At 49.5% G+C, this 24,683-nt stretch overlaps 1 protein-coding gene across 4 annotated transcripts in view; it reads right to left on the reverse strand.

Moving 5' to 3' along the window:
* LOC137365475 (dynactin subunit 1-like) overlaps positions 1–24,683 on the reverse strand; it is a 336,296-nt gene that overhangs the window by 84,811 nt on the left and 226,802 nt on the right. For all 4 annotated transcript variants that reach the window (XM_068028030.1, XM_068027981.1, XM_068027938.1 and 1 more), the window contains 5 exons: positions 23,353–23,469; positions 16,503–16,655; positions 15,387–15,547; positions 4,932–5,100; positions 4,312–4,380 (listed from right to left, as the gene is read on the reverse strand). In XM_068028030.1, the coding sequence (XP_067884131.1) occupies positions 4,312–4,380; positions 4,932–5,100; positions 15,387–15,547; positions 16,503–16,655; positions 23,353–23,469 (669 nt within the window). The remainder of the gene's footprint in view (positions 1–4,311; positions 4,381–4,931; positions 5,101–15,386; positions 15,548–16,502; positions 16,656–23,352; positions 23,470–24,683) is intronic.

Raw genomic sequence — 24,683 nt, forward strand, 5'->3', positions numbered from 1 at the left:
GGGCCTGATGGTATGCATCCCAGAGTACTTAAGGAAGTGGCCCTAGAAATAGTGGATACATTGGTGGTCATCTTCCAAGATTCTATAGACTCTGGAACAGTTCCTACAGATTGGTGGGTAGCTAATGTAACCCCACGATTAAAAAGGGAGGTAGAGAGAAAGCAGGGAATTATAGACCAATCAGCCTGACGTCAGTAGTGGGGGAAATTCTCCATTATCAAAGATTTTATAGCAGAGCACTTAGAGAACAGTGGTAGAATCGGACAGAGTCTGCATGGGTTTACGGCTTGACAAATCTACTAGAATTCTTCGAGGATGTAATTAGTAGAGTTGATGAGCGGGAGCCAGTGGATGTGGTTTATTTGGACTTTCAGAAGGCTTTCGACAAAGTCCCACAAAAGAGATTAGCATGTAAAATTAAAGTGCATGGGATTGAGGGTAGTGTATTGCGATGGATAGAAAATTGGTTGGCAGACAGGAAACAAAGAGAAGGGATAAATGGGTCTTTTTCCGAATGGCAGGCAGTGCCCAGTGGGGTACCACAGGGATCGGTGCTCGGACCCCAGCTATTCACAATATACATTAATGATTTAGATGAGGGAACTGAATGTAATATCTCCAAATTTGCAGATGACACAAAACTGGGTGGGAGGGTGAGTTGTGAGGAGGATGCAGAGAGGCTTCAGGGTGATTTGAGTGAGTGGGCTAATGCATGGCAGATGCAGTATATTGTGGATAAATGTGAGGTTATTCACTTTGGCAGCAAAAACAGGAAGGCAGATTATCTGAACAGCTATAAACTGAGAGAGGGGAATATGCAGCGAGACCTGGATGTTCTCGTACACCAGTCGCTGAAGGTAAGCATGCAGGTGCAACAGGCGGTAAAAAGGGCAAATGGTATGTTGGCCTTCATAGCGAGAGGATTCGAGTACAGGAGCAGGGATGTCTTGCTGCAATTATACGGGGCATTGGTGAGGCCACACCTGGAATATTGTGTGCAGTTTTGGTCTCCTTATCTGAGGAAGGATGTTCTTGCTATAGAGGGAGTGCAGTGAAGGTTTACCAGATTGATTCCTGGGATGGTGGGACTGACGTATGAGGAGAGATTGAGTCAGTCAGGATTATATTCGTTGGAGTTCAGAAGAGTGAGGGGGGATCTCATAGAAACCTATAAAATTCTAACAGGACTTGACAGGGTAGATGCAGGAAGGATGTTCCCGATGGTGGGGAGTCCAGAACCAGGGGTCATAGTCTAAGGGTACCTTTCAGGACTGAGATGAGGAGAAATTTCTTCATCCAGAGAGTGGTGAGCCTGTGGAATTCGCTACCACAGAAAGCAGTTGAGGCCAAAACATTGAATGTTTTCAAAAAGAAGTTAGATATAGCTCTTGGTTCTAAAGGGATCAAAGGGTATGGGGCGATAGCGGGGACAGGCGACTGAGTTGGATGATCAGCCATGATCATAATGAATGGCGGAGCAGGCTTGAAGGGCCAAATGGCCTACTCCTGCTCCGATTTTCTATGTTTCTATGATGGAGCTGTATAAAATGCTAGTTAGGCCACAGCTGGAGTACTGTGTACAGTTCAGGGCACCACACTATAGGAAGGATGTGATTGCACTGGAAAGAGTGCAGAGGAGATTCACCAGGATGTTATCTGGGCTGGAGAATTCCGGCTATGAAGTGACACTGGATAGGCTAGGGTTGTTTTCCTGAGAGCAGAGGAGGCTGAGGGAGGACACGATTGAGGTATACAAAATTATGAGGGGCGTTGATAGATTAGATAGGAAGAAACTTTTTCCCTTAGCGGAGGGATCAATAACCAAGGGGCATAGATTTCAGGTAAGGGGCAGGAGGTTTAGAGGGGATGTGACGTAAAATGTTTTCACCCAGAGTGTGGTTGGAATCTGGAACACACTGCCTGAAGAGGTGGTAGAGGCAGGAACCATCACAAAATTTAAGAAGTATTTAGATGAGCACTTGAAAGGCCATAGCATACAAGGCTACGGGGTAAGTGTTGGAAAATGGGATTAGAATAGTTAGATGCTTGATGGTCGGCACGGACACGATGGGCTGAAGGGCCTGTTTCTGTGCTGTATAACTCTATGACTGTCTGCAAGAATAACCAACGTAAGGGAAAACAACAACTCCTCCATTACCCCCACCACCTCGTCCCCTTCAAATGGCACCTTCCCCTGCAATCTTAAATTGGTTGCCAGCGTAATTCTTGGCATGCGCAACCAGGCCGTGCTTGCAAAACACAAAACACGGTGTCCAACATTAGATGTGATTCTGTGATTGGACAACATTTGCTAAACAATCCTCAGTGTGCTAAGAATTACGCTGACAACCAATTTAAGACTGTCAGTAGGGCTCACAGTGTGGTGTATTTGCAAGTACTGGAAGATACATATATTAATACTCAGGGCCCTGTTCTCTGCAGACAGATAGGACATGTACAAACATTGTGCCTGCTTCAGTTGAACAAAATAATTGACAGCCATTTGCTGTTTCATTCCTCAGGGTAATGCCTTGACCAACCAGAGTCAAACTGCCTGGTTTAAATTTCAAACAAAGCTTGGCAGTTAACTGTCAGTCACCGTAAACCGGTGCATTCTCTATGGCAACACCTCTACCAGTCAGGGTTCACTTGCCAACCAATCAGCACTCTCTTCACATGTAGTATAAACTGTTGTTTTCCCTTACAGTGGTTATTCTTGCAGATTTCCCTAATGAATGCAAGACAACAAGCTTCGACAACATGCCAGCAATACTCAAGAATACAGACAGCTTAAGTGAGTGGGCAAAAATTTGGCACATGGAGCATAATGTGGCAAAATGTGAGGTTATCCACTTTGGTGGGAAGAATAGAAAAACAGAAAATTATTTACATGGAGAGAAACTGCAGAATGCTGCGGTACAGAGGGATCTGGGTTTCCGGGTACATGAATCACAAAAAATTACCCTGCAAGTACAGCAAGTAATTAGGAAGGCAAATGGAATGTTGGCCTTTATTGCAAGAGGGATGGAGTATGAAAGTAGGGAAGTCTTGCGACAACTGTACAGGCCACTGGTGAGACTACACCTAGAGTACTCGTGGGAGAATCTAGAACTAAGGGGCACAGGTTCAGAATAAGAGGTTTCCAATTTAATACAGAGATGAGGAGGAATTTCTTCTCTCAGAGGGTGGTTAATCTTCGGAATTCTCTACCTCAGAGAGCGGTGGAGACTGGGTCATTGAATATGTTCAAGGCTAAGTTGAACAGATTTTTGATCTACAAGGGAGTCGAGGGTTCTGGTGGCAGGAAGGAAAGTGGAGTTGAGACCATAATCAGATCAGCCATGATCTTATTGAATGGTAGAGCAGGCTCGAGAGACTGGATGGTCTGCTCCTGCTCCTAGTTCTTGGGTTCTTCTGTTAGTACAAGTGAAGGGAGGCGATGCTGGAACTGCTGTATAAAACACTAGTTAGACCCTAGCTGGAGTAATGTGCATAGTTCTGGCCACTGCATTGCTGGAAGGATTTAATTGTACTTGAGGGGGTACAGAGGAGCTACACGAGGATGTTGTCAGGAATGGAGAATTTTAACTGTGTGGTAAGATTGGATAGGCTGGGATTGTTCTGGAACAGAGGAGGCTGAGGTGAGATTTAATTGAGGTGTATTAAATAATGATGGGCCTAGGTAGAGTGGATAGGAAGGATCTATTTCCCTCAGCAGAGAGGTCAATAATCATGGGGTAGAGATTTAAAATAATTGGTGGAAGGATTAGAGGGGATTTGAGGAGTAAATTTTTCACCCAGAGGGTGGTGGGATCTGGAACTCAATGCCTGAAAAGGTGGTTGAGGCAGAGACCCTCATCACATTTAAAACACACCTAGATATGCACTTGAGGTGCCGTAACCTACAGGGCGATGGACCAAGGGAGTGAAGGTTATGTTTGTAAATGGGGTGCCAATCAAGCGTTAAATTTTTAACTGCAGGTGTAGTTTCAGAAAAAGGGATCGGCTATTTCGGACAGAGGTGAGAAGAACTTTCTTCACTCAGGGTTGTGAATATTTGGAATTCTGCACCACAGAGAGCTGAGATAGACAAGACTCTACTGGAATTAAAGGATTGGGGATAGCGTGGGAAAAAATGAAGGTTGAGGATCATCCATGATTATTCAAGGGCAGAACAGGGTCCATGGACCAGATGGTCTATTCCTGCTCCTATTTCTGTAATGCCAGTACTGAAGCTAGTCCATTCCCAGAGCGGAGATTCTCTGTCTGGTATTGCCTGAACTAGATGCAGCGAATGAGTGAGACTCGTACCTTGATGTGATCAGCCAGCTGCATGGTACAATCCTCACCCTGCTCCAATAGGTGAATGCTGTAGAGATGCTGAGGAGAGAGCAGAGAATCATTTTACACACATCACCACACTTGAAACTAGAATAAGTCTGATCTAAACCACTTCAAAGGTGTTGGAGTCAGTGGTACTGAGTGTCTTATCAATCAATCCAACACCAGCCTGAATGTGCTCACGCACTGCAGAATGAAAATCCACATCTCAGGTCAACACCTGAGTGGCAAGGTATGGATATTGCCCCCAGGCCTCACCCGTCTCCCCGCCCCCCACCCCCAGGCTCCAGAGACACTAACAATACTCCCAGCTCAGTAACTAGGGGTAATCCACTGACAACAACCAGTGATAACTCAGTGACTGTACCTTCCCACTCAGTAACCAGTAATAAGTCACTGACTGGATTCAGGGATCATAGGGATAAACCACTGACCGTCAGCAGGGTGAATCCACCGACAATAAACAGAGGTAACTCACTGACCCTGACCCTGGGCTCAGTCACTAGCGATAACTCACTGACTGTAAACTGGAATAAACCACTGACAGTGCCTCTGGGCCCCAGTGTGTGCTCTATGCCCTGGTCTGGTACCTGATAGTATTTGATGGCCTTGGTGAGAGGCTCCACATTGACAGTCTCATCCAGCTGGTCCTTGTGCAGCAGTTCGATGAGGAAATCCAGTGATCTCTCATGGACACTCATCTCAGGGTAAAGGCCTCCGATCTTCTTATACACATCCACGCTGCATTGACCCAGAGCCCTGAGGAGCAAATGCCAGACGCAAGGTTCAGACATTGCCTAATATTTCCCTCAGATACAGATCTCGCTCTCATACTCTCCCTGATATTACTGTATCCACCCTGATCTCCCACCCCAACTGACTCAACGCATCCTCCAGTGCTTCTCACTGCCCCCATGACACTACTCACGGTAACCCCGACCCCAATCTGACCACCTGACCCCACTCTTGCCCCACCGACCCCAATCTGCACCCCCGACCTCACTCACTGACCTCCCCGACCCCACTCACTGACATCCCTGACCTCACGCAGACCCCCCCGACCTGATTCACTGGCCCCACGCTGACCTCCCTGACACAACGTCATTCACTGACCTCCACGACCCCACTCGCAGAGCTCCACGACCTCACGCAGAGCTCCACGACCCCGTTCAATGACCTCCCCGACCCCGTTCAATGACCTCCCCGAACCCCCGACCTGATTCACTGACCCCACGCTGACCTCCCTGACCCGACCTCACTCACTGACCTCTCCGACCCCACTCACTGACATCCCTGACCTCACGCAGAGCTCCACGACCACACTCACCAACACCTCCCCCCCACCCCCAACCCTGTTGAATGACCTTTTAAAAGTAAAAGGGTAGCGAGGGAGAGAGTAGGTCCCCTTAAGGATCAGTGTGGCAATCTATCTGTGGAGCCGCGGGAAATGGGCAAGGTCTTAAATGAACATTTCTCATCTGTATTTACCGTGGAGAAGGTCATGGAAGCTAGTGAGTTCAAGGGAGGGAACAGCGATATCCTGGAGCATATCAACATTACAAAGGAGGTGGTGTTGGAGGTTTTGAAGCACATTCAGGTGGATAAATCCCCAGGGCCCGACCAGGTGTATCCTAGGATGCTATGGGAAGCAAGGGAGCAGATTGCTGGGGCCCTGGCAGAGATTTTTGTATCATCGTTAGCCATGGGTGAGGTACCGGAAGACTGGAGGATAGCTAATGTTGTGCCTTTATTTAAGAAGGGCAGCAGGGATAAGCTAGGGAACGACAGGCCGATGAGCCTTACATCAGTGGTGGGAAAGTTATTGGAAGGGATTCTGAGAGACAGGATTTATATGCATTTGGAAAGGCAAGGTCTGATTAGGGATAGTCAGCATGGCTTTGTGCGTGGGAAATCATGTCTCACGAATTTGATTGAGTTTTTCAAGGAGGTGACCAAGAGGATTGACAAGGGCAGGGCGATGGACATTGTCTACATGGACTTTAGCAAGGCCTTTGACAAGGTCCCGCATGGTAGGCTGGTCCAGAATGTTCGAACACATGGGATCCAGGGTGAGCTAGAAAATTGGATACAAAATTGGCTTGGTGATGGGAGGCAGAGGGTGGTAGTGGAGGGTTGTTTTTGAGATTGGAGGCCGGTGACCAGTGGTGTGCTGCAGGGATCGGTGCTGGGCCCTCTGTTGTTTGTCATATATATTAATGACTTGGATGTGAATGTAAGGGGCATGATTAGTAAGTTTGCAGATGACACCAAAATTGGTGGGATAGTGGACAGTGAAGAAGGTTGTCGAAGGTTACAACAGGATATCAATCAACTGGGAAAGTGGGAAAGGAATCGGCAAATGGAATTTAACGCAAACAAGTGCGAAGTGATGCATTTTGGGAAGTTAAACCAACATATACAGTGAATGGCAGGGCCCTGGGGAGTGATGTTGAACAGAGACACCTTGGGGTGCAAGTACATAGTTCTCTGAAAGTGGCAACACAGGTAGACAGGGTGGTGAAGAAGGCATATGGCATGCTTGCTTTCATTGGCCGAGGCATTGAGCACAAGAGTTGGGACGTCATGTTACAGTTGTACATGACGTTGGTTAAGCCGCATTTGGAGTACTGTGTGCAGTTCTGGTCGCCGCACTACAGGAAAGATGTGATTAAGCTAGAGAGGGTGCAGAAAAGATTCACAAGAATGGACAGGGGCATTCTGAAGGGGGAGGGTGAACAGCCAGAGGTTGTGGTACACATCGGTACCAACGACATAGGCAGGAAGAGTGACGAGGTCTTGACGAGGGGAGTTTAGGGAGTTATGTAGAAAGTTAAAAAACAGGACCTCTTGGGTTGTAATCTCGGGATTACTCCCCGTGGCATGTGCCAGTAAGGCTAGAAATAGGAAGATAGTGCAGCTAAACAGGTGGCTGAACAGCTGGTGTAGAAGGGAGGGTTTCAGATATCTGGACCATTGGGATCTCTTCAGGGACAGATGGGACCTGTACAAGAAGGACGGGTTGCATCTAAACTGGAAGGGCACTAATATCCTGTCTGCGAGATTTGCTAGCGTCACTTGGGAGGGTTTAAACTAGTGTGGCAGGGGGGTGGGAACCAGAGCAGTAGGACAGCAAGTGAAATAAATGAGGGGGAACTAGTAAATAAGGCCAGTAAGACTAAGAGGAAGAGCAGGCAGGGAGATGTTGCTGAGCACAGCGGGACTGGTGGTCTGAAGTGCATTTGTTTCAATGCGAGAAGTATAACAGGTAAGGCAGATGAACTTAGAGCTTGGATTAGTACTTGGAACGATGATGTTGTTGCGATTACAGAGACTTGGTTGAGGGAAGGACAGGATTGGCAGCTAAATGTTCCAGGATTTAGAAGCTTCAGGCAGGATAGAGGGGGATATAAAAGGGGTGGGGGAGTTGCATTACTGGTTAAGGAGAATATCACAGCTGTACTGCGGGAGGACACCTCAGAGGGGTCATGCAGCAAGGCAATATGGGTAGAGCTCAGGAATAGGAAGGGTGCAGTCACGATGTTGGGGGTTTACTACAGGCCTCCCAACAGCCAATGGGAGGTAGAGGAGCAGATATGTAGACAGATTTTGGAAAGATGTAAAGGTAACAGGGTTGTAGTGGTGGGTGATTTTAACTTCCCCAATATTGACTGGGACTCACTTAGTGCTAGGGGCTTGGATGAGGCAGAATTTGTAAGGAGCATCCAGGAGGGCTTCTTGAAACAATATGAAGAGAGTCCAACGAGGGATGGGGCCATACTGGACCTGGTATTGGGGAATGGGCCCGGCCAGGTGGTCGAAGTTTCAGTGGGGGAGCATTTCGGGAATAGTGACCATAATTCCATAAGTTTTAAGGTACTTGTGGATAAGGATAAGAGTAGTCCTCGGGTGAAGGTGCTAAATTAGGGGAAGGCTAATTATAATAATATTAGGCAGGAACTGAAGAATTTAGATTGGGGGCAGCTGTTTGAGGGTAAATCAACATCTGACATGTGGGGGTCTTTCAAACGTCAGCTGATTAGAATCCAGGACCAGCATGTTCCTGTGAGGAAGAAGGATATGTTTGGCAAGTTTTGGGAACCTTGGATAACACGGGATATTGTGAGCCGAGTCAAAAAGAAAAAGGAAGCATTCGTAAGGGCTGGAAGGCGAGGAACAGACGAATCCCTTGAGGAATATAAAGACAGTTGGAAGGAACTAAAGCAAGGAGTTAGGAGGGCTACAAGGGGTTATGAGAAGTCATTGGCAAACAGGATTAAGGAAAATCCCAAGTCTTTTTATACGTATATAAAGAGCAAGAGGGTAACCAGGGAAAGGGTTAGCCCACTCAAGGACAGAGAAGGGAATCTATGTGTGGAGCCAGAGGAAATGGGTGAGGTACTAGATGAGTACTTTGCATCAGTATTCACCAAAGAGAAGGATTTGGTGGATGATGAGCCGAGGGAAGGGAGTGTAGATAGTCTGGGTCATCTCATTATCAAAAAGGAGGTGGTGTTGGGTGTCTTGCAAAGCATTAAGGTAGATAAGTCCCCAGGGCCTGATGGGATCTATCCCAGAATACTGAGGGAGGCAAGGGAAGAAATTGCTGGGGCCTTGACAGAAATCTTTGCATCCTCATTGGCTACAGGTGAGGTCCCAGAGGACTGGAGAATAGCCAATGTTGTTCCTTTGTTTAAGAAGGGTAGCAAGGATAATCCAGGAAATTATAGGCCGGTGAGCCTTACGTCAGTGGTAGGGAAATTATTAGAGAGGATCCTTCAGGACAGGATTTACTCCCATTTGGAAACAAATGAACTTATTAGCGAGAGGCAGCATGGTTTTGTGAAGGGGAGGTCGTGTCTCACTAATTTGATTGAGTTTTTTGAGGAAGTGACGAAGATGATTGATGAAGGAAGGGCAGTGGATGTTATCTATATGGACTTCAGTAAAGCCTTTGACAAGGTCCCTCATGGCAGACTGATACAAAAGGTGAAGTCACACAGGATCAGAGGTGAGCTGGCAAGATGGATACAGAACTGGCTCGGTCATAGAAGAGAGGGTAGCAGTGGAAGGGTGGTTTTCTGAATGGAGGGATGTGACTAGTGGTGTTCCGCAGGGATCAGTGCTGGGACCTTTGCTGTTTGTAGTATATATAAATGATTTGGAGGAAAATGTAGCTGGTCTGATTTGTAAGTTTGTGGACGACACAAAGGTTGGTGGAGTTGCGGATAATGATGAGGATTGTCAGAGGATACAGCAGGATATAGATCGGTTGGAGACTTGGGCGGAGAAATGGCAGATGGCGTTTAATCCGGACAAATGTGAGGTAATGCATTTTGGAAGGTCTAATGCAGGTGGGAAGTATACAGGAAATGGCAGAACCCTTAGGAGTATTGACAGGCAGAGAGATCTGGGCGTACAGGTCCACAGGTCACTGAAAGTGGCAACACAGGTGGATAGGGTAGTCAAGAAGGCATACGGCATGCTTGCCTTCATCGGTCGGGGCATAGAGTATAAAAATTGGCAAGTCATGCTGCAGCTGGACAGAACTTTAGTTAGGCCACACTTAGAATATTGCGTGCAATTCTGGTCGCCACACTACCAGAAGGACGTGGAGGCTTTGGAGAGGGTACAGAAGAAGTTTACCAGGATGTTGCCTGGTCCAGCTATGAGGAGAGGTTGGAAAAACTCGGATTGTTTTCACTGGATCAACGGAGGTGGAGGGGCGACATGATAGAGGTTTACAAAGTTATGAGCGGCATGGACAGAGTGGATAGTCAGAAGCTTTTTCCCAGGGTGGAAGAGTCAGTTACTAGGGGACATAGGTTTAAGGTGAGAGGGGCAAAGTTTAGATGGGATGTGCGAGGCAAATTTTTTTTACACAGAGGGTGGTGAGTGCCTGGAACTTGCTGCCAGGGGAGGTGGTGGAAGCAGATACGATAGCGACGTTTAAGAGACATCTTGGCAAATATATGAATAGGAAGGGAATAGAGGGATATGGGCCCCGGAAGTGCAGAAGGTGTTAGTTTAGGCATGCATCAAGATAGGCGCAGGCTTGGAGGGCCGAATGGCCTGTTCCTGTGCTGTACTGTTCTTTGTTCACTTAGTCGAAGTGCCGCAGGGGAGTGCAGTGGAATCTGGGCAAATACCTGGCAAGCAGGAGTGTCCCAGAGGACAAAGGGAAGATTAGCAAAGAATCTACCTCCACAGTCAGGAGCAAAGGGAAACAACCATCACCCAAATTGAAAAACACTTGCATGACTCACCAGAGCACTGAAAGAGTTCAGAGTGGATCCACCCACTGCCAACTCCCATGATCAGAACTCCAAACCAGAGCTAATTAAATCTAACCCTCCCCACTGCAGACTTCAACAGGAACAAAGCCGCCCGAAGCAGTCACGGAAATGTGCAAACTGCAAACCTCCCAAAAATCACGTTTATTGGGATGTCCATTCCCAACGTATTGCAGGCTGATAGTGAAGAAACTTTAAACCCCTTTGGGCAACACATAGTAACATAGCAGCAGGAGCAGAAGTAGGCCCTTCAGCCCATCAAGCCTGCTCCGCCATTCAATACAATCATGGCTGATCATCCACTTCAATGCCTTTTTCCCCACACTATCCCCTTATGTCATTGGTATTTAGAAATCTGTCATCTCTGCTTTAAACATACTCAATGACTGAGCTTCCACAGCTACATTTCCAATGATTCCTCTCCCCTGTTCTTTTCTCCCAGTCCAGAAAATCACCCTGTTAGTATCATTCCAATGATTCACAACCCTCTGAGTAAAGAAATTTCTCCTCATCTCTGTCCTAAGTGGCTTCCCCCTTATTTTGAAATTGTGTCCCCTGGTCCTAGACTCCCCAACCAGGGGAAACATCTTACCTGCATCTACCCTGTCTATCCCTTTCAGTATTTTGTAGGTTTCAATGAGATCACCTGTCATTCTTTGAAACAATTTCACCTGTCATCCATGGTTCCCTAATCTTGCCATTTCAATCCCTCATTTTCACAGGAACATGTCTCTCCTGCACGCTAATCAACCTCTCTTTAAAAGCCTCCCACATATCAAATGTGGATTTACCTTCAAACAGCTGCTCCCAATCTACATTCCCCAGCTCCTGCCGAATTTTGGTATAGTTGGCCTTCCCCCAATTTAGCACTCTTCCTTTAGGACCACTCTCGTCTTTGTCCATGAGTATTCTAAAACTTACGGAATTGTGATCACTATTCCCAAAGTAGTCCCCTACTGAAACTTCAACCACCTGACCGGGCTCATTCCCCAACACCAGGTCCAGTATGGCCCCTTCCCGAGTTGGACTATTTACATACTGCTCTCGAAAACCCTCCTGGATGCTCCTGACAAATTCTGCTCCACCTAGACCTCTAACATTAAGTGAATCCCAGTCAATGTTGGGAAAATTAAAATCTCCTATCACCACCACCCTGTTGCTCCAACATCTTTCCATAATCTGTTTACATATTTGTACCTCTATCTCACGCTCGCTGTTGGGAAGCCTGTAGTACAGCCCCAACATTGTTACCGCATCCTTCCTATTTCTGAGTTCTGCCTAGATTGCCTCACTGCTCGAGTCCTCCATAGTGCCCTCCTTCAGCACAGCTGTGATATCCTCTTTGACCAGTAATGCAACTCCTCCACCCCTTTTACCTCCCTCTCTATCCTGCCTGAAGCATCGATATCCTGGGATATTTAGTTGCCAATCATGCCCTTCCCTCAACCAAGTCTCAGTAATAGCAATAACATCATACTCCCAGGTACTAATCCAAGCCCTAAGTTCATCTGCCTTACCTACTACACTTCTTGCATTAAAACAAATGCACCTCAGACCACCACTCCCATTGCGTTAGAATTAGATCTCTAATTCTGGGATATTTCTTGTATCTTCCTCAGTGAAGACAGACACAAAGTAATCATTTAGCTTCTCTGCCATTTCTCTATTTGCCATTATAAATTCTCCTGATTCTGCCTGTGATGGACCCACATTTGTCTTAGCCAAGCGTTTCCTTTTTACATACCTGTAGAAGCTTTCACAGACCATTTTTATATTTTTTGCTAGCTTACGTTCATATTCTATTCTCCCTTTATCAGTTTCTTCGTCCTCCTTTGCTGTATTCTAAAATCCTCTCAATCCTCAGGTTTGCTGCTATTTCTGGCAACTTTATAGGCTTTTTCTTTTAATCTTATACAATCCTTAAAAAGACCACAACAGTGGCTGAAAACATGGCTGCACATTTGCATTCCAAAAGACAAGTGCATGTAGAAGAAAATGGGAGTATTCCCTGATTCAATTAGCCAGATAGATTTTTGTCAATAGAGATGATCGAGACACTGAGACTCATGGAGCCAGCATTCCACCCCCACATTGAATCTGGAGAGCCTGAAGGAATTCACAAACCTTGCAGAAGAGGCTGTTTTTAAAACAGGGAGCTAGTCACATGACTAACCTGCTAACCAACCTGGAGTTTATTTTTAATTTTTATTTATTTTATTTAGAGATACAGCACTGAAACAGGCCCTTCGGCCCACCGAGTCTGTGCCGACCAACAACCACCCATTTATACTAATCCTACATTGATCCCATAGTCCCTACCACATCCCCACCATTCTCCTCCCACCTACCTACACTAGTGGCAATTTACAATGGCCAATTTACCTATCGACCTGCAAGTGTCTGTGGGAGGAAACCGGAGCACCCGGCAGAAACCCACACGGTCACAGGGAGAACTTGCAAACTCCGCACAGGCAGTTAATTGCATTATGTTCACAGAACGGTTTGGGAAGAGACTGCAACTGAACTTGAAGAAGACAGCACCTCTCTCTCTTCCAGGGACCACGGGAATAACTTAAGCCTCTATTTCTAGGGCCACTTCCTTAAGTACTCTGGGATGCATACCATCAGGCCCTGGGGATTTATCGGCCTTCAATCCCATCAATTTCCCCAACACGATTTCTCGACTGATATTGATTTCTTTCAGTTCCTCTCTCTCACTCAGCCCAGTATTTCTGGTATTATATTTGTGTCCTCCTTTGTGAAGACAAAACCAAAGTATTGCGTGCAATTCTGGTCGCCACACTACCAGAAGGACGTGGAGGCTTTGGAGAGGGTACAGAAGAGATTTACCAGGATGTTGCCTGGTCTGGAGGGCATTAGCTATGAGGAGAGGTTGGATAAACTCGGATTGTTTTCACTGGAACGACGGAGGTGGAGGGGCGACATGATAGAGGTTTACAGAGTTATGAGTGGCATGGACAGAGTGGATAGTCAGAAGCTTTTTCCCAGGGTGGAAGAGTCAGTTACTAGGGGACATAGGTTTAAGGTGCGAAGGGAAACGTTTAGAGGGAATGTGCGAGGCAAGTTCTTTACACAGAGGGTGGTGAGTGCCTGGAACTTGTTGCTGGGGGAGGTGGTGGAAGCAAAGAGACGTTTAAGAGGCATCTTGACAAATATATGAATAGGATGGGAATAGCGGGATACGGTCCCCGGAAGTGCAGAAGGTTTTAGTTTAGGCAGGCATCAAGATCGGTGCAGGCTCGGAGGGCCGAATGGCCTGTTCCTGTGCTGTACTGTTCTTTTTCTTTGATGTTGCCTGGTTTGGAGGGCTTGAGTTATAAAGAGAGATTGGATAGGCTGGGTCTGTTTTCCCTGGAGCGAAGGAGGATGAGAGGGGACATGATAGAGGGATATAAAATTATATGAGAGGCATAGATAGGGTGGTTAGCCAGAATCTGTTTCCCATGGTAGGGGTGACTAAAACTAGAGGGAATAGATTTAAGGTGAGAGGGAGGAGGTTTAAAGGGGATCAAAGGGGTAAATTTTTTACACAAAGAATAGTGGGTATCTGGAATGAGCTGCCTGTGGAGGTGGTGGAGGCAGGAACAGGAGCGACATTTAAGAGGCATCTGGACAGGTACTTGAATGAGCAAGGCATAGAGGGATATGGAATTAATGCAGGCAAGTGGGATTAGTATAGATAGGCATTATGGTCGGCATGGACGCGGTGGGCCGAAGGACCTGTTTCTATGCTGTACGACTCTATGACTGCCCGAAGCCCCCAACCTCATCGACTGACCTCCCACATTTCACTCACCGACCTCCCAGACCTCACGCAGACCTCCCCGACCCCGTTCAATGACCTCCCCGAACCCCCCGACCTCATGCACTGACCCCACCGACCCCACTCGCTGACCTCCCTGCAGCACTCGCCGACCTCCCCGAACCCACTCGCCGACCTCCCCGAACCCACTCGCCGACCTCCCCGAACCCACTCGCCGACCCCGACTTCCCCGACCCCACTCACTGACCCCCCCGAGCACCCTCACTGACTGAACTCCCCGACCCCACTCACTGGTAAACCCCACCCCCGACCCCACTGTTTTTATTCATTCATGGGATGTGGGTGTTGCTGGCCAGGCCAGCATTTATTGCCCATCCCTAATTGCCCTTGAGAAGGTGGTGGTGAGCTGCCTTCTTGAACCGCTGCAGTCCATGTGGGGTAGGTACACTCACAGTGCTGTTAGGAAGGGAGTTCCAGGATTTTGACCCAGTGACGGTGAACGAACGGCGATATAGTTCCAAGTCAGGATGGTGTGTGACTTGGAGGGGAACTTGCAGGTGCTGGTGTTCCCATGCATTGGCTGCCCTTGTCCTTCTAATTGGTAGAGGTCGTGGGTTTGGAAGGTGCTGTCTAAGGAGCCTTGGTGCGTTGCTGCAGTGCATCTTGTAGATGGTACACACTGCTGCCACTGTGCGTCGGTGGTGGAGGGAGTGAATGTTTGTGGATGGGGTGCCAATCAAGCGGGCTGCTTTGTCCTGAATGGTGTCGAGCTTCTTGAGTGTTGTTGGAGCTGCACCCATCCAGGCAAGTGGAGAATATTCCATCACACTCCTGACTTGTGCCTTGTAGATAATGGACAGGCTTTGGGGAGTCAGGAGGTGAGTTACTCGCCTCAGGATTCCTAGCCTCTGACCTGCTCTTGTAGCCACAGTATTTATACTGACATCACTAACACTCGGTGCTGTACTTACTGTTCATATTTGTGGAGTGTGGCCTGTAGCAGGGTTAGTGAGTAAACCAGCCCAGCGCCAAAGCTCATCTGTTCCCCCACAGCCCCCCTCAGGCCTTGCCGCTCACTGTAGTCCTCATTCAGCTCAAACTTCTCCTGGGCATGTTTACTGATCAACTCAGCCTGCAAAGGAAGGAGAAAATGGTCAGCATTGCCCACAGTGACTGGTTGCCTCTCCCGCCTCACTCGGTGACGGGCCGCCCGCCCCCCCTCCCATCCCCCCATACTCTCACCTCCGTCCCTCATTCAGATCCTTCCGCACCTCATTCTCACCTCCCACCACCCTCCCCCAATCTCATCCCTCACCCCTCCTCTACCTGTCCCCCCTGCCTTCCTCCCGCTCCCTTATCTCTTCCACCACACCTGGCCTCGTCCTCCTCCCCTTTGCCCCTCCCCCGCCCATCTCCTCCCTCTCCCCCTCCCCAGTCCATTCCCCATCTCCTCCCTCTCCCTCCACTCCTCCCCAGTCCACTCCCATCTCCTCCCTCTCCCTCTACTCCTCCCCAGTCCATTCCCCCCATCTCCTCCCTCTCACTCCACTCCTCCCCAGTCCACTCCCATCTCCTCCCTCTCCCTCTACTCCTCCCCAGTCCATTCCCCCCATCTCCTCCCTCTCCCTTCACTCCTTCCCAGTCCACTCCCATCTCCTCCCTCTCCCTCCGCCCCTCCCCAGTCCAGTCCCATCTCCTCCCTCTCCCTCCGCCCCTCCCCAGTCCACTCCCACCTCCTCCCTCTCCCTCCCCAGTCCACTCCCCATCTCCTCCCTCTCCCTCCGCCCCTCCCCAGTCCACTCCCACCTCCTCCCTCTCCCTCCACCCCTCCCCAGTCCACTCCCATCTCCTCCCTCTCCCTCCGCCCCTCCCTAATCCACTCCCACCTCCTCCCTCTCCCTCCGCCCCTCCCCAGTCCACTCCCACCTCCTCCCTCTCCCTCCGCCCCTCCCCAGTCCACTCCCACCTTCTCCCTCTGCCCCTCCCCAGTCCACTCCCAGCTCCTCCCGCCCCTCCCCAAGTCCACTCCCACCTCCTCCCTCTCCCTCCGCCCCTCCGCCATCACCTCCCTCTCCCCTGGGACCTACCTTACAGACCAGGCGTGGGAGCAGTAGGAGGACAAGGATGGAGTCATGGTCCCCACCGTGTCGCAGGAAGGAATCAGGCATGAAGGATGTGAGTAAGGAGACGTGTCGGTTCGCCTGTTGTACCTCCATCTTACGCAACTCCATCTCGATGGCCTGGAAGAGACAAAGCTCACGACTGGGTTAATCACACAACAGAGTCTTGGGAGAGGGGGAAGACTGAAAGAGAGAGGGGTCATAGAGTCATTTACTGCACAGAAGCAGGCCTTCGGCCCATCGACTCCAAGCTGTCTCTCCACAAAGCTATGCAGTCAGTCCCACTCCCCAGCTCGATCCCCGTAGTCCTGCAAGTTTCTCTCAGGTAGCCATCCAATTTCCTTCCGAAATCATTGATTGCCTCCACTTCCACCACCCTCATTGGCAGAGAGATCCAGGTCATTACTACCTGCTGCGTAAAAAGGTTCTTCCTCACATTCCCGCTGCATCTCTTGCTCAAAACCTTCAACCTGATTCCTCATTCCTTGTGACATTAGTCAATTGGAACAGTCTTTCCTTGTCTAATTTATCGAAGCCTGTCATAATCTTGTACACTTCTATTAAATCTCCACTTAATCTCCTTTGTTCTAAGGAGAACAACCCCAGCTTCTTCAACCTAACCGCACTAAGTGGCGGCACAGTGGTGAGCACCGCAGCCTCACAGCTCCAGCGACCTGGGTTCAATTCTGGGTACTGCCTGTGTGGAGTTTGCAAGTTCTTCCTGTGTCTGCGTGGGTTTCCTCCGGGTGCTCCGGTTTCCTCCCACCTGCCAAAGACTTGCTGGCTGATAGGTAAATTGGCCATTATAAATTGCCCCTAGTATAGGTAGGTGGTAGGGAAAATATAGGGACAGGTGGGGATGTGGTAGGAATATGGAATTAGTGTAGGATTAGCATAAATGGGTGGTTGATGGTCGGCACAGACTCGGTGGGCCGAAGGGCCTGTTTCAGTGCTGTATCTCTAAACTAAACTAACCTTGTAACTAAAATCTTCAGGCATGACAGAGGAGGGGGTAAAAGAGGAGGTGGTTTTGCACTGTTGATCAAGGAGTCAATTACTGCAGTAAGGAGGGATGATATCTTAGAAGGTTCCTCAAGGTTCCTGAGGCCATATGGGTAGAACTTAAAAACAAAAAGGGGGCAATCACTTGACTGGGCATGTACTACAGGACTCCAAACAGTCAGGGAGAGATAGAGGAGCAGATATGTAGGCAAATCTCAGAGAGGTGTAAAAATAATAGGGTAATAATAGTAGGGGATTTCAACATCCCCAATATTAACTGGGATAGTCTTAGTGCAAAAGTCTTAAAGGGGGCGGAATTCTTAAAATGCATACAGGGGAGCTTTTTGAGCCAGTACTTAGAAAGTCCTACAAGAGAAGGGGCAGTACCGGACCTAATCCTAGGGAATGAAGCTGGACAAGTGGGGGAACATTTCGGGGATAGTGATCACAACTCTAAGATTTAAGGTAGTAATGGAAAAGGACAAAGATGGCCCACAAATAAAGTTACTGAATTGGGGGAAGGCCGATGTTAAGATGATAAAACAGGACCTGGCCAAAGTGGACTGGGAGCAGCTACTTGGAGGAAAGTCGACATCAGATCAGTGGGAATCATTCAAAAAGGAACGTGAGAGTTCAGAGCCAACATGTTCCCATAAAAGGTGAAGGGTAGGAACAGTATGTCCAAGGAACCCTGGATATCAAGGGATATCAACAGTTAGATAAGGGGGGAAAAAAAGGAGGCTTATGGCAGATTCAGAACGCTGAAAACAGTGGAGGCCCTAGAGGAGTATAGAAAGTGTACTTATAAAACGCCTTGGGATTTCGCTTTATCTTGCCCGCCGGTGTTTTTTCATGCCCCCTCTTCACTCTCCTAATTACTTTTTAAAGTATATTAATTTTTATTTTCTTATTTTTTTTATTTATTTAGAGATACAGCACTGAAACAGGCCCTTCGGCCCACCGAGTCTGTGCCAACCTATTTATACTAATCTTACATTAATCCCATTACCCTCTCACATCCCCACCTTCCCTCAATTCCCCTACCACCTACCTATAATAGGGGCAATTTATAATGGCCAATTTACCTAACAACCTGCAGGTCTTTGGCTGTGGGAGGAAACCGGAGCACCCGGAGGAAACCCACGCGGTCACAGGGAGAAATTGCAAACTCCGCACAGGCAGTACCCAGAATCGAACCCGGGTCGCTGGAGCTGTGAGGCTGCGGTGCTAATCACTGCGCCACTGTGCAGAGCAAGGGCAAGAGGATAACCAGGGAAAGAGTAAGGCGCATTAGGGACCAAAGTGGCAAATGTGTGTGGAGCCGGAGGATGTAGGTGAGGTTTTAAATGATTACTTTTCATCTGTGTTCACTATGGAGAAGGACAATGTAGGTGTAGAGATCAGGGAGGGGGATTGTGATATACTTGAACATATTAGTATTGAAAGGGAGGAACTATTAGCAGTTTTAGCAGGCTTAAAAGCGGATAAATCCCCAGGCCCAGATGAGATGCATCCCAGGCTGTTATGTGAGACAAGGGAGGAGATAGCAGGGGCTCTGACACAAATTTTCAAATCCTCTCTGGCCACAGGACAGGTGCCAGAGGGCTGGAGGACAGCGAATGTGGTACCATTATTTCAGAAGGGTAGCAGGGATAAACCAGGTAATTACAGGCCAGTGAGTCTAACATCAGTGGTAGGGAAAATATTGGAAAAATAGAGGGAAAGGATTAATCTCCACTTGGAGAGGCAGGGATTAATCAAGGATAGACAGCATGGCTTTGTCAGGGGGAGATCATGTCTAACAAATCTGATTGAATTTTTCGAGGAGGTAACTAGATGTGTAGATGAGAACGACAGTTGATGTAGTCTACATGGATGTCAGTAAGGCGTTTGATAAGGTCCCGCATGGGAGATTGGTCAAGAAGGTAAGAGCCCATGGGATCCAGGGCAATTTGGATCCAAAACTGACTTAGTGGCAGGAGACAGAGGGTGATGGTCGAGGGTTGTTTTTGCGAGTAGGAGTCTGTGACCAGTGGTGTGCCACAGGGATCGGTGGTGGGACCCTTGCTGTTTGTAGTGTACATTAATGATTTAGACGTGAATATAAGGGGTATGATCAGTAAGTTCGCAAAAGACATGAAAATTTGTGATGTCATAAATAGTGAGGAGGAAAGCCTTAGATGACAGGACGATATAGATGGGCTGGTAAGATGGGCGGAGCAGTGGCAAATGGAATTTAATCCTGAGAAGTGTGAGGTGATGCATTGTGGGAGGACTAACAAAGCAAGGGAATATACAATGGATGGCTGGACCCTAGGAAGTACAGAGGGTCAGAGGGACCTTGGTGTACTTGTCCATAGATCACTGAAGGCAGCAGCACAGGTAGATAAGGTGGTTAGGAAGGCAGATGGGATACCTGCCTTTATTAGCCGAGGCATAGAATATAAGAGCAGGGAGGTTATGATGGAGCTGTATAAAACGCTAGTTAGGCCACAGCTGGAGTACTGTGTACAGTTCTGGGCACCACACTATAGGAAGGATGTGATTGCACTGGAGAGGGTGGAGAGGAGATTCACCAGGATGTTGCCTAGGCTGGAGCATTTCAGCTATGAAGAGAGATTGAAAAGGCTAGGGTTGTTTTCCTTAGAGCAGAGAAGGCTGAGGGGGGACATGATTGAGGTGTACAAAATAATGAGGGGCATTGATAGATTAGATAGGAAGAAACCTTTTCCTTTAGCGGAGGTGTCAATAACTAAGGGGCATAGATTTAAGGTAAGAGCAGGAGGTTTGGAGGGGATTTGAGGAAACATTCTTTGAACCCAGAGAGTGTTTGGAATCTGGAACACACGACCTGAAGAGGTGGAAGATGCAGGAACCCTCACAACATTTAAGAAGTATTTAGATGAGCACTTGAAACGTCATAGAATACAAAGTTACGGGCTAAGCACTGAAAATGGGAATAGGATAGGTGCTTGAAGGCCGGCAAGGACACGATGGGCTAAAGGGCCGGTTTCTGTGCTGTATGACGCTATGACATGGAGAGAGGGGGCCCGAGGCGGAGCGAGAGGGGGGCCCCGAGGTGGAGCCCCGAGGCGGAGCGAGAGAGGGGGCCCAAGGTGGAGCAGGAGAGAGGCGCCAAGACGAAGCAGGAGAGCAGACAAGACGGAACGAGAGGGGGAGCACGAGACACAGTGGGACAGACAGAACGAGGGGGGGGGGGTGGGGCAGCCCGAGGCCGGGCGGGGGGGGGTGAGAGACAGAGCGAGAGAGAGCGCGAATGAGGGAGCGAAAGAGAGCGAGAGGGGGCACGACCGAGAGAGAGGGCGCGAACGAGAGAGAGGGCGCGAACGAGAGAGAGGGCGCGAACGAGAGAGGGCGCAACTGAGAGCGAGAGAGAGAGACAGAGCGAGAAAGAGAGACAGAGCAAGAGAGAGACACACAGAGCGAGAGAGAGAGAGAGAGACAGAGCGAGAGAGAGAGACAGAGCGAGAGAGAGACAGAGCGAGAGAGAGAGACAGAGCGAGAGAGAGAGAGAGACAGAGCGAGAGAGAGAGAGAGACAGAGCGAGAGAGAGAGAGACAGCGAAAGAGAGACAGAGCAAGAGAGAGACACACAGAGCGAGAGAGACAGAGCGAGAGAGAGAGACAGAGCAAGAGAGAGAGACAGAGAGCGAGAGAGAGAGACAGAGCGAGAGAGAGAGAGAGAGAGAGACAGAGCGAGAGAGAGGGACAGAGCGAGCGAGCAAGAGACAGCGAGAGAGAGACAGAGCAAGAGAGAGACACACAGAGCGAGAGAGAGAGACAGAGCGAGAGAGAGAGACAGAGCAAGAGAGAGACACACAGAGCGAGAGAGAGAGACAGAGCGAGAGAGAGAGACAGAGCGAGAGAGAGAGAGACAGAGCGAGAGAGAGAGACAGAGCAAAAGAGAGAGACAGAGCAAGAGAGAGAGACAGAGCAAGAGAGAGAGACAGAGCGAGCGAGAGAGACAGAGCGAGCGAGAGAGACAGAGCGAGCGAGAGAGACAGAGCGAGCGAGAGAGACAGAGCGAGCGAGAGAGACAGAGCGAGAGAGACAGAGCGAGCGAGACAGAGCGAGCGAGAGAGACAGAGCGAGCGAGAGAGAGACAGAGCGAGAGAGAGTAACAGAGCGAGAGAGAGAGAGACACAGCGAGAGAGTGCGAGAGACAGAGCGAGTGAGTGCGAGAGAGTGCGAGAGACAGAGCGAGAGAGAGAGAGACAGAGCGAGAGAGAGAGACAGAGCGAGAGAGAGAGACAGAGCGAGAGAGAGAGACAGAGCGAGAGAGAGAGACAGAGCGAGAGAGAGAGACAGAGCGAGAGAGAGAGACAGAGCGAGAGAGAGAGACAGAGCGAGATAAAGTGAGCGAGCGTGAGAGGAGAAGAGAGACAGCGAGAGAGAGATAGAGCGCAAGAGAGTGCGACAGAAAGCAGAGACACGGAGGTAGAGAGAGAAAGAGAGACAGAGGGAGACAGAGAGAATGACAGAGAGGAGAAAGACAGAAAAAGACAGAAAAAGAGAGAGAGACAGAAACAGAGGGTGAGAAAGAATGCGAGAGGTGGGAGAAACAGATGGTGTGTGATAGAGAGCGAGAAGGGAATGGGGGGAGGGGGATGGAGAGGCGGGGGGGGAGGGGGATGGAGAGGCGGGGGGGGAGGGGGATGGAGAGGCGGGGGGGAGGGGGATGGAGAGGCGGGGGGGGAGGGGGATGGAGAGGCGGGGGGGGGGAGGGGGATGGAGAGGCGGGGGGGAGGGGGATGGAGAGGCGGGGGGAGGGGATGGAGAGGCGGGGGGAGGGATGGAGAGGCGGGGGAGAGGGATGGAGAGGGGATGGAGAGGCGGGGGGAGAGGGATGGGAGGGGATGGAGGGGAATGAAAGGGAGGGGGAGGGGGATGGAGGGGGATGGAGGGGATGAAGGGGGGGAGGGGGATGGAGGGGGATGGAGGGGGGGGAGGGGGATGGAGGGGGGGCTGAAGAGGGATGGAGGGGGAGGGGGGAGGGGGGAGGGGGATGGAGGGGGATGATGGAGGGGGGGGAGATGGGGGAGGGGGATGGAGGGGGATTGGGAGGAAACGAGAGCAAGATGGAGGGAGAGGGAGCGAGACTGAGGGAGAAGAGCACAAGTGAGACGGAGGCAGAGGGAGATAGGGAGAAAGGCAATTTAAAAAACCTCAGCAACCATAATGCAACGTCAATACACTTAAAATCTAGAATCTTACAGCACAGAGGCCATTTGACCCATCGTGCCTGTGCTCTCTCCCTGGTAGAGCGATGTAATTAATCCCACTCCCACACTCTTTACCAATCACCCTGGAAATGTTTCCCCTTTATGTATTCCTCCAATTCTATTTTGAAAGTTATTGTTGAATCTGCTTCCACTGCCCTTTCAGGCAGCACATTCCAGATCACCACTCGCTGTGGAAAATAAATTCTTCTCATGTCGCCAGTGTTTTCTTTTGCCAATTACCTTAAATCAGTGCCCTCTGGTTCTCGACCCTTTCAGCAATGGGAACAGTTTCTCTCTATCTACTCTGTCCAGACACGTCATGATTTTGAACAGCTTTATCAAATCTCCTCAATCTTCCCTTCTCCAACCTGTCCATGTAACTGAAGTCCGTCATCCCTGGAACCACTTTTGAGAGTTTTTTCTGTACTCTCTCCAACACCTTCACATCTTTCCGAACGTGCAGTGCCCAGAACTGGACACAATACTTCAGTTGAGGCCTATATCCCTTCATCACTCTTCCCGCACCCAATTTAAGTGCTAAATTTAAAGGAAACCTGGAGCTTCTGATCGTACCTTAGCGTGAGCCTTGGTCTCCGCGAATTTGATCTTGAAGTCGATGATCTCAGGTGGAGGTTGCTGCTCTCTCTCTGCTGACGCCTCCTGTTGGCTCATCAGTTCACGGTTCACATCCTGTAAGCAGAGGACAGGGTCAGGGGTCAGGCTGACGGCAGGAGAGGGTCAGGGCGACGGCAGGAGAGGGTCAGGGCGACGGCAGGAGAGGGTCAGGGCGACGGCAGGAGAGGGTCAGGGCGACGGCAGGAGAGGGTCAGGGCGACGGCAGGAGAGGGTCAGGGGTCAGGCTAACGGAAGGACAGGGTCAGGGGTCAGGCTGACAGCAGGACAGGGTCAGGCTGTGTCCAGGGGACGGTGGTGGCATTGTGGTATTGTCACTGGACTAGTAACCCAGAGACCCAGGGTATTGCTCTGGGAACATGGGTTCGAATCCCACCACAGCAGAAGGTGGAATTTGAATTTAACTAATAAATCTGGAATTAGAAGTCAGTCTAATGATGGCCATGAAACCATTGTCGATTGTTGTAAAAACCCATCTGGTTCACTAATGTCCTCTTGGTAAGGAAATCTGCTGTCCTTACCTGGTCTGGCCTACATGTGACTCCAGACCCACAGCGATGTGGTTAACTCTTAGATGCCCTCTGAAATGGCCTAGCAAGCCACTCAGTTGTATCTAACCGCTATGAAGTGAATAAAAAGGAATGAAACCGGACGGACCACCCAGCATCGACCTAGACACCGGAAATGACAACGGCAAACCCAGCCCTGTCAACCCTGCAAAGTCCTCCTTACTAACATCTGGGGGCTTGTGCCAAAGTTGGGAGAGCTGCCCCACAGACCAGTCAAGCAACAGCCTGACATAGTCATATTCACGGAATCATAAGTGACAGACAATGTCCCAGACTCTGCCATCACCATCCCCGGGTATGTCCTGTCCCACCGGCAGGACAGACCCACCAGAGGTGGCAGGACAGTGGTCTACAGTAGGGAGGGAGGTGCCCTGGGAGTCCTCAACATCGACTCCAGACCCCATGAAGTCTCATGGCATCAGGTCAAACTTGGGCAAGGGAACCTCCTACTGATTACCACCTACCGCCCTCCCTCAGTTGATGACTCAGTACTCCTCCATGTTGAACAGCACTTGGAGGAAGCACTGAGGGTGGCAAGGGCACAAAATGTACTCTGGGTGGGGGACTTCAATGTCCATCACCAAGAGTGGCTCGTTAGCACCACTACTGACCGAGCAGGCCGAGTCCTAAAGGACATAGCTGCTAGACTGGGTCTGCGGCAGGTGGTGAGGGAACCAAGAGAGAAAAACATACTTGACATCG

Source organism: Heterodontus francisci, chromosome 1 (genome assembly GCF_036365525.1).
Source record: "Heterodontus francisci isolate sHetFra1 chromosome 1, sHetFra1.hap1, whole genome shotgun sequence".
Classification (NCBI taxonomy): Eukaryota; Metazoa; Chordata; class Chondrichthyes; order Heterodontiformes; family Heterodontidae; genus Heterodontus; species Heterodontus francisci.